Here is a 10,261-nt window from a genome sequence, read left to right as displayed (position 1 = left end):
GGTTGAGGTACAAGAGATAATGACTCATTCGTCTGGTTTTATTTGGAACAATATAACATCATCAGACATTTCAAGTGACAACGCTACCTCGAATGTGAAAGCATATTGCAAGCAGCTAAGTAAAGAAGTATGTCAGCGAGGAGAAATAAAGGTACCTCTTTATCTGTGCCAATACTTGAGGGGAAAAAAACAAAAACAAAAAAAACTACCAAGAAGAAATTATCATTTATTTAAATGGGACTATTGTGAATTGAATGTGAACATCTTGATTATTAATAATTGAAATATTGTTGATATACATCAACTGAATGAAATAAGAATCTGATTTGTGAAGTACATTTTTATTTTTATTTTTTTTAATCATTTGGTAAGGTAAACACCAGATCTACAACCTGGTGACAAGAACTCAAGTGAAAAACATTTGCAGAGGGGATTAGACATCAGAACAGAATCCAGGGTCATGCCATGCACCATGTGAAGTATTATAGCTTATAACGATTTATTAGAACAACTGAAACAATATAAATCAATCAAATGACCTCTGGTCCTTTTCTCCCTGTGTTACTCAGAAACACAATAGCATTAAAAAAAAAGATAAGAAAAAGAAAAAAAAACATGCTATATATCTGTAAACAACAAAATAAATAGAATTTAAAATATATATATAAAAAAATCAATATTAAAATCCTACGTCTGATCTCACATTGATAAAAAACCTATTGCACAAAAAAAGTGAAATATTTGTCACCAGAAACAGAGAGCTTGACGTTTTCTCAAAGTGCTTCAGTACAAAACTCACATAACAGGAACTCCATTTTCATGTTGATTTTTGCTGTAAGATATTTTAACATGTTCTGATGGGATAATGATTCATGTCAGCTGAATATATGACTTCAATTCATAGACATTTTGTGCCCTTATTTAATCAAATAAAAGCCACTTATGCCCACAATGATTTCTATTTCAGAGTATTAAAATTGTAGTTTTAAAATGTCATAATTTCTCCACAAACACATGAACACTTTGAGTATCTGAAAATGACACCCACTACACACCTTAATCTTACTCCAGTAAAGAGACAAATATCATTCTCCCCATAATCCTCATAATATGGTTTAATAACCAGCAAGATTAAACACTGGTCGTCTAGCTCAGCTCTTCATTCATCACAATGTTTGGGGGAATCTAAAATCTGCTTGCACACCAGTATTAAAGCACAAAGTTGCTACTCAGTTGACGCCAACATTTCGCTGAGATGATCGTCATCAACACAGTCAGAGGTCTACCTGTACACGCGGACATAAAATGACATCAAGTGGGACCAACACACTGACCAGGTCCTCAGGACTCTCTACTGGGGAGAACTTGGACTGCATTCCATTTGTGTTAGCAAGTCCTTTAGTCTGAGGAGGAGGCAGCTTGTTAAAATGTGACACAGTCCAAGAGTTAATCTTAAAGTCTGATAAAAAAAAAAAACATTACAGCTGCATCAGCAGAAATTTGATCTTTTATCATGTTGCTCTAGAAAAGATTGGGCATTGATATCAATGTTGACATGTGTATGTTATAATACACAACAGTCCATCATTTTTGTAGCTGCGTTTATCTAGCCAAAACTCTCAGTTTAAACCTCACAAGGCAGTCACATTTAGAAAAAAAAACAACCTAATATTATTGTTTATGACTAGTATGTACATGGTTGTCAGACTTACATCATGATGGTGAAGCTTTAGCAGACTTGCTTAATCAAAACTCACTCTCTAGCAGATCGAGAAATGGCTTCACAGATTCAGTAAAAACAGTAAATTGACTTTAAAAATCCCTGAAGTTGTAGAAAATGAGAAGTAAAATCCCTACATCAGCTCCATGTTTGCCTCCTTTGTCTCCTAGAATAGCAGAGGGACACACTGTCAGTATATATCCGACAGTATTTATAGACGTAACAAGGAGCCATCAAAGATAACAGACAAACTGTGTTCACTTGTGAAATCACCACCAAACATTCCTTATGTGCCAATGAGACCAGCCAAAATCAAACTACAGCTATTTTCGTCTATCATTCAGAGTAGGCTGCATCAAAATATTCACGGTATAGACATTTGTAGGTTTAAAAAAAGTCACCACGGGTTGTGAACATGCTGGTGGAGTCGACATGCACAACACTACGAGTAGTGGTGTATTTATATACAGCTGTATATAAATACATGGAAATCTTGGGAAAGGAAAAACACTAGAAACCCCAATATTGTGCTGCTGAACAATATGGTGCTGAAGGCGGGTTGTCGTCGCCAGTCCATTCCCCAAATATGTCCACACAGACATAACACTGCCCCTAGTCACACATTTCTTTTATAACTAACCCATGAATTTGGTTCACCTGGAGGAAGCTAAATTTTCAAAAGCAGAAAAACAGTTTGACTAGCAGGAGAGGGAGGACACAAGACAATTCTGTCATGGGGCAGATAATATTTGTCCTAGCTTTGACATGATCGGATGTTCTTCATCTGTTATTTTGGAGTCAAATGTTATCAAAAAGCATATAAAATCTGTTTATATACAATTATTTTTGCTGATATTTTGCAAGATTAGAAAGACAATTTTGAGATTTAACTCTAGTTGATCTGATGACACTTGGAATTACTGCACTGTATGAACCAATTGATCGGCGACTAAGGAGGCACCAAAAGGAAGATATTTTAAATAGTTGAGAATAATTGAGAATAGTCTGATGCATACTTTTGCCACATTTAGAGCACAACTGAATTAAAAAAAAACAATTAAAGAATTTCACTAAATAAAGCACTGCAGCTCTTCCACAACTCTGATCAATAACCTCAAATAATGGCCTTCTGAGACAGTGTTGCCAGGGGCGACTCATGAACTGTCATACGCGAATAATGCAGAGCAACGTGTTAAAAAACATACAACCCCACATCTGAGCCAACCAATGAAATTTTGAGGGAATTACAATGTGTCCAAGCAGACACATTTTCTGGTATGCTTGGGCAGCTCTGGAATGTGGCAGAAATATAAGTATAAAAACGGCACTGTTGCATCAGAAGTTATCATGCAACGTTACAAAAATCATGATTAACTCTATGCTGCTGTTTTGAAAGTGCGATACAAAAAATATAACCGTAAAAGTGATCCCTTTGAATGTAATCGCGGCAGTGTGGATGTACTCTGTGGAATTCAGGTCTCTGACTCATAGTCAGAGCGTTGTTGACAGAGGTGATCAAGGATTTGTGTCGGCTCCGCCGTTTGAGTTATCTGTTGCAGATGAATCTTCAGCATCATTTCGGTCCTCCCCTTGGAGCTTCGTGCAACTCTTCTGTGACTGAAGTTCCCCCAGTAGACCTGCCTCTTCCTCCTCTTCTTTAAGAAGCAGCCCATCTTTTTCCAAGACAAATTCCAGGGTGGGTCTTTTGGTCGCCCCCTCCTCCAGCTCCCCTTCCTCAGACAGTCGGAATTTTAAATTCATGCCGACAGTTTTTCTTCTTTTATCTGCATTTGGACAAGCAGAGCAAAGTTAGAGAAAGAGACTGAAGAGTACAACATCATTTACTAGCATCCAGTTAAAGGGAGGAAAACCCTTATATTGATACATGCCAATTCAAACATACTCCTTTTCATCTTCTCATTCAATGCCCTACATTTCATGTTTCCACTTGTTAAGTGTGCTGATTGGTCGCGACACAAACTATATCAACAAGGAGCACATATCTTAGAGTAGAGGTGGGCAAACCAGTTGTCCAAGGGCCAGGGAGGTGCGGGTTTTTGTTGCAACCGATCAAGTACACACAGTTCAACCTCAATTAGGTGTCTGCTGGAACAAAAGCCTGCTACCAAGGTGGCCCTTTGTGGAACACTTTTCCCACCCCTGTCGTAGAGTGTCACGAAAAGCCTTTGTCTTGTCTCACCATGTCCAAACTGCTTCTCTTTTGGAAGAAGCAGCACGTCTACATTACGATGTTCTTCAAGTGCGCTTGTGAGCACAGCGCCTTCAAAGCTGAACAGGAAAACTAAAGGTATCCTGATGTCATCGGTGGAGTCGCCATCTCCCACCATCTGGAAAAGCGGTGTTTCCGCGCTGCTGCTGCCCTCACGGTCGTCTGACAATGAACAAGAACAGCAATGAACTCATCTGTCAATGCAAACGTGTGTTACGGACTCATACCGATGAAGATGACACCAATCGCTCCAGCCTCCTGCAGCCAGCGAGCTTTGGCAGCAAACATACAGTCACCGCGGAGTGCCAAGGCAATGTGACCTTTAACCTCAGCAGGGTTGTCCACCTGCCTACATGCAGTGTAAGGAGACGCCTTCACTACTCTGCCCTTCACCTGCAAAACAATCAAATGAATGTTAGACAGCTGGAGCAGCAGGGTTTAAACATAATAATAAAATTCTACCCCGTGCTCCTGCTTGGTGAGGTCCATTCCAAACTTGGCTGGTCCGGCGATGAGAACCGTTACACCCAGAAATGGAGGGGATATGAGTTGAACCACAAGTGGCACAACAGCTCCCTCATCTGGAGCCGGGCTGACTTCAGCTACAAGTTTCAGTCGGTACACTCCTTTATGTTCCTATAGGGTTACGTTTTTAGTAACAAATCAGACCGGTAATGTGATGTATTTCATGTCATCAGAATTACCCTTTGACTTGTAGATTCTCCAGCCAAGGCTTCATTCAGGGGCGTGAGAGAGATTCCCATGCTTTTTAAGAACTCCACTGGTTCCATCACATTATCGTGGATGGGAAGTTCAATCTCCCTGAGGAGGAGTAAAGTGTGTCAAGCTTCTCAATGTTATTTTGAATTCTATGTCGTTGTGACTGAACGCACCTGACAGGTAACGGGTGGAAGGCTCGACCTACTCCAGTTAGATACTTGTAGCCGTCTCGGATCGTTTTGGCAAAGGAGGGATTGTTGGGAAACAATGTCTCAGTGCTGGGGCAGGAATGAGTGAACAGATCCTCTTCTAGAGCAGCAGAAAGCGACTCCTACAAGAGGAATACAAATGTTTCACATCTCTTGATGACAAGAAATATAAAACCAGAGGACCAATATCAAAGATCAATTCGAATTAAACTAATATCCTGGGAAATTGTTCGGAAATAGTTTGCCCTGATGTAAATTTCACACGGCTACCTTTCTCACGGTGACATCTGGTGGTACACTGGGATATTACATGGGTTTATCCAGTTCGAAGAACTTCCTTAACAAGGAGCTTTTGAAATGCACAATAGAAATATTCATTTCATTAAGTCAATTCAATTTAGTTGATGATCAATAACACAGAGTAACATTATTCCTATAGTGACTACAGGCAGATTTATTTCACTAAACGTATATATCACCCTAGCCCATCTATGTATATCAATTATATAGAATTCAACAAAAAACATCACATCTTACGGTTTTATTGCCATGGCAAAATGGATGGGTGGTAGAAAGTGAGACGGGCAAAAGATGTGCCTCTGTGGTGAAGATGTAGTCATCGATGTCTAAAGGAAGCTGTGTTTTCTCAGTAAACAGCAGGTAAAGGTATTTAAACATCTCAGCCAGAAAGAAGGAGTCCATCCTACGCAGGAACACAAACATTTCAGATACAATACAGACGAGGACTGATAAGGAGATTCTACTGAAGCAGAACTGTCTTCACCTGTCTTCATGTGTACCGGTACGAACATCTTGCACAGCGGCAAACCCACAAGGCACCCTGGCGTAGGCATTGAGCTTTTCCACAATGGACTGTCCCACTCTGAGGTAGTAGGGGTCGCCAGTAGCCTGTGGAATTTGCCACACAAACAATGTCAATAGAAATTCAGAATATTTTGACTGTAAAGGGACAGAAAAATGTTTTTACCTTATAGAGGTAGTATGTGCTTTCGGCAAACTCTGGTCTCAATAGGTGTTGGCCCCAATGAACTCTAAACTCTGATGTAAAAGCCTTAAGACACAATGAAAAGCCAAAAATGACCATTTATTTACCCATGTGCAAGGCGATTAAAAAAAAGAAAACGGATGGAATGTAATTCCTGAACCAAGTTTTGGTTTATCAACAGTGTAAACAGGTCCAGTGTAAGTGAGACTAGTGTCATGGACTAGACACTAAATGCATAAACACATCAAACAAACACACTATGAAGACGACAATAGCAAGACAGCAACAGCTGACTTCACCAGCAAACGTTACAATGATATTGAGCGGCATTCTGAAATTAACTTTTCACCTCAGGGAGAAATTTGTGTTGCTTGGTGACTTGGTAAAGCATCTCGTGAGTTTCAATGGCTGGTTTCAGATCTCCTCTTAAAACCTACAAAAACAAAGTCAAACCATGACATCAAATATTGATGTATACAAGGGCATGGTGGAACATAAAAAAAAATAAGTACCATGAATGGAAGGGAGAGACTATGTGCTATGTGTCAGGCTGTCTCATATGAGGGAAAGGATGCAATCAAGGAGGAAATAATGTACTTCTTTAGGAGCAATGTATACAGTACCTGAAGACCAGGGAAGAATGCCAGCAGCGAATCCATCCAGGTACGTACGCTTACAGTAGGATTATGCATGTGCACATTAAGCAGCAAGGGAGGTTGACTTATGTATTTCATGATAGCATTGTAGTGCTGTCAAACCAAAATAAATATCAGCGATCAATGAAATGAGCAAAGATTATAAGTCAATATTAATGTAAAAATACATACAATGTTGAACCTCTCAAGGAATACATTGTCCCCGAGAAGGATGTAGGCCTTCATCAGATATTCATAGTACGAGTCGATACCTGCACCAACTCCACTGTCTAAAAACACAGCAGCGGAGAAAACTGGATGTAATAACGCTGTGCTACTGTTTGAATGCGAAAATGTGGAAATTGCCCCACCTCTTCGCACCCATTCTCCATTGTGTATGTTGATCACCGTCCCCACAAGGTCACTTCCCTTCTGTCGTCTCTCCCAAAGGACATCCAGAGCCTTCCTTGCGTTTTCCTGATTTGAAATGTTAAAATCACCTATGGAAGGGTAGCCACAAACCAGTTTTGCATAGGACAAGGTTGTACCTCAAACACCGACTCTCCGGACAATCTGCTGAGGGCAGCAAACTCGAGGATCATAGTCCCAGCACAAGCAGTGCAAGTGTCCGACTCGCTGCCCGTCCTTGAGAGCGGATTGAAGACGCCATAGCGGAGATTTACCTGCACAAAGAGATTGAAGTTGAAATGAAAGTCTCAACAGTTCCCATTACAATAGTACAGAGAATAATAAAAGGTGAACATTAATTTAAAGGGAAGGAGGGGGAATAATTTTCTGATTTTTAAATATAGCTGGTCTCCCTCGCCTGCTTTACCAAAATTCATTAATAGAGAAGGAGTACCTTGGGATAAGGAAGGCCACTTGTGGTGTTAAAGGCAGGTAGTAATCGATGGCCCAGCTCTATGGCCATGTTCAGGAGCTCATCCTTGTACCACTGCATTCTCTCTCCACGTTGCCGGAGCATGTCGGCCATCACATGTGCTCCCAGAAGTCCCCTGTAGGCATGAAACCATCACTGTTACTAACAATGATACTGAAAAACCTAAAACCACGATAAACTGGATTGCTTACCCCAAAACTCGAATGTTGGTCTCAAACACAGACACCACCACATCGTTGTCCAGCCGTACATCCTTCACAGCTTTGCGCACAGCATCCTCAAACTCATCAAGCTTATTCAGCACCTGCTCAGACAGAAACGCAGGTCAGGGTGAGTCTTGTTTAGAGGTTAAAAGACAAATTTAAAACTTCAGAAATTAGCCAAATAGAAGAATAACACTCACCACTAACGTATCAAGAGTGTCAATCAGGGTGAGTGAAAACCTGCAAAATGGGCAAATGAAACATTGTGATTCCACAATTCGTAACTGCCTGGGATTATCTAGATAACATTTATATTCAGTTTGTAATATGGTGATAATGGAATATTCCCACAGCAGCACATGCTAAATATATTATCGCCGATTCTTACCCTGTCAAGAACATTTGAAATACATGGAAGATGTGGGAATTACTAGGCAAGCTTTATTAAGAGGCAATAATCATTGACTGCATGCCTTTTACTACCCTGAATTACAAAATGCCTTTCATAAAAGCCAAAGCTCAATGCAAAAAAACTTTGATACTGACTTCAAATTGATTTATGATAGACCCTAGAATATTCAGACATTTGTATATTTCCCAGTTATAGATGCTGTACTCTCATTCATGAAACAAAGACTGACCATGAGGTGCATTAAACTTGTAACTAACCACTGTGTTGAGAAATGGACATGCTTTGATAAAAATGCAATGATATAATGCGCTTCACAGTAGAACTCACTTTCCCAAAGAGTCATCAATGTCCCCCCTGTTGGGCTCCTGGCCTCGGACTCGTCCCCTGCAGCTAAGGGGCATCAGTTCGTCTGCTGGATAAGCATATTTCTGTGGACAAACAAGATGTTTTCGCAAATGTTAGCTTGCACTACACAGTGTTAATTGTAATAAAAAAAAGACAATATCATACAATGGGACTAACTTGCATCTTCAGCTTTTTTTTTTACAAACAATGTACAAGCATGCCACTTAAGATGAAAAACCTGCATACTTGCAGATCAGATTAATATAGTTGAAGAACACCACACAGTAAATGTTCAGAAATTTCTTTCCAACAACAAAAAACAACGGCCGTTTACCATGTAACTGCCGTATGCATGATCAAACATCTCCACAATGACGTCCCTGCAACAAACAAAAAGATAAAATTTAACTAGGGACAAAAGAATTCCATAAAAGGCTAGAATGTGAGCATGGTTACCTGATGGAACTCATTTCCTCAGTGGTCATGCTGTTATTCTCCTGACATTTCGCCCAGCCAAGAAGAAAGGTGATCAGAAGAACCTTCATCATCCTCCCAGTCAAATCAAGGCAACCTATTTGCCAGGATCCTTAAATATATTCTCCTGCAAGCTAGAGTGAACTGAAGCTTTCAATAAACTAACTCCAGTTCATCCAGGGCTTTCCTGGTTAAAGAATCCCAGTGGAGCATCTGACCTCCTTTACATCCCTTACTGTCCTCATTTTAAGGGGGAGGTTCGAAGTCTGGAAGCTGCACGTCAATAGACGCTAGCTAGCCCCCACGTCCAAATTCATATTCCACAGTGGGCGGTCTGCGCTTCATCCACGTCTTCAAGAACCACTACATGTCCTCACAAATGGTCAGCCACCTCGATGTAAACAAAAGAGGCAGCAGCTGCCTGGGACAATGACACCTGTGAAGAAAGCAAACGTCACATTAAAGCACACCAGACAATGTGTGGCTCAATTGCCTAGGAAAACACAGTCAAAACTCGATGGTGGAGGTAGTTACCCTCCTGAGGCGTCACGGGATTTCTGACAGACGCCGGGCAGTAGAGTAGACAGAACATTTGCGATGCTAACCAGCTAGCTTCGGCTAAACATTCAACAACACCGACAAACCAAGAGCAATTGCACTTACTTGTTGTCTCCCGGGTGGATAAGTGGTCGGAAACGCGTCATTGAGTGTAACGACAATATAGAAGTTTGTCCCAGGGCCGAGTAGAACGCTGTTAAAGGGCAGTTACCGTGGGGTCCGGGGAAATGAGCTGCCACAAAAGAGGCGTACCGACGCTCTGACGTGATACATACGTCACTGCGTAGCCCCTGTGAGACACCGGCAGTGAATAATAACCAAAATAAATAAATACATATATACACTCGTCCTCAAAATTATACATACCCTTTCTAATTCTTGCGATTTTTTTTATTTCGTGATGAAATGAATGATTTTTTTCACATTTGTGTGTCAGTTATATGTGGCCAACAATTGAAAGAATGACAAAAATACAAACAAATTAAATTTTTTTAAATGTATTTTTCAATTGTCACAAAATAAAAAAATTAAAAATTAAGAAAAAGCAAAATAAAAAAATTGCAAGAATTAGCAAGGGTATGAATAATTTTGAGGACGAGTACATATATATATATATATATATAAAATATAATATAATATATAATATATAGTGCTGTCATTTTAACGCGTTAATTCTATTAATTAATTACGCCGCAATTTAACGCATTCAAATTTTTAACACAATTAATTATGAGTATCAACGGTTCTTCATTTTGCCTCATTTAGAGGCATGTTATACTTCTATTATTCATTTTTTTAATTGCTATATTGAGCTTAAGCGCCTATTTGAGACAGCCCTATTTTATTTC

General features: G+C 39.9%; 1 protein-coding gene across 1 annotated transcript; it reads right to left on the bottom strand.

The window, feature by feature from the left end:
- Nucleotides 1-37: 37 nt before the first annotated feature.
- si:ch211-282j22.3 (ER degradation-enhancing alpha-mannosidase-like protein 3) lies at nucleotides 38-9,723 on the bottom strand. The gene is made up of 21 exons (XM_053859315.1): nucleotides 9,519-9,723; nucleotides 8,838-9,291; nucleotides 8,716-8,761; nucleotides 8,364-8,464; nucleotides 7,825-7,864; nucleotides 7,613-7,725; nucleotides 7,383-7,536; nucleotides 7,069-7,203; nucleotides 6,892-6,997; nucleotides 6,713-6,810; nucleotides 6,509-6,634; nucleotides 6,235-6,318; nucleotides 5,868-5,951; nucleotides 5,664-5,788; nucleotides 5,417-5,582; nucleotides 4,844-5,001; nucleotides 4,655-4,772; nucleotides 4,413-4,586; nucleotides 4,178-4,343; nucleotides 3,921-4,112; nucleotides 38-3,504 (listed from the first exon to the last, which is right to left on the bottom strand). Exons 2-21 carry the CDS (start codon nucleotides 8,927-8,929, stop codon nucleotides 3,236-3,238), a joined length of 2,547 nt encoding a protein of 848 aa, XP_053715290.1. The 5' UTR covers nucleotides 8,930-9,291; nucleotides 9,519-9,723; the 3' UTR covers nucleotides 38-3,235.
- Between the last annotated feature and the right edge of the window lie 538 nt (nucleotides 9,724-10,261).

This window comes from Synchiropus splendidus, chromosome 1 (genome assembly GCF_027744825.2).
Source record: "Synchiropus splendidus isolate RoL2022-P1 chromosome 1, RoL_Sspl_1.0, whole genome shotgun sequence".
NCBI classification, from domain to species: Eukaryota; Metazoa; Chordata; class Actinopteri; order Syngnathiformes; family Callionymidae; genus Synchiropus; species Synchiropus splendidus.
This window is presented reverse-complemented; position numbering and strand designations above follow the sequence as displayed.

Excerpts from the sequence above, each read along its gene's own strand:
- si:ch211-282j22.3 (XM_053859315.1), bottom strand. The coding sequence starts at position 8,929 with ATGATGAAGGTTCTTCTGATCACCTTTCTTCTTGGCTGGGCGAAATGT. Across the intron at positions 7,865-8,363 it reads ATTGATGACTCTTTGGGAAA|GTTTTCACTCACCCTGATTG; the intron begins GTGAGTTCTACT and ends CCCATTTTGCAG. Across the intron at positions 4,773-4,843 it reads TTCCACCCGTTACCTGTCAG|GGAGATTGAACTTCCCATCC; the intron begins GTGCGTTCAGTC and ends ACTCCTCCTCAG.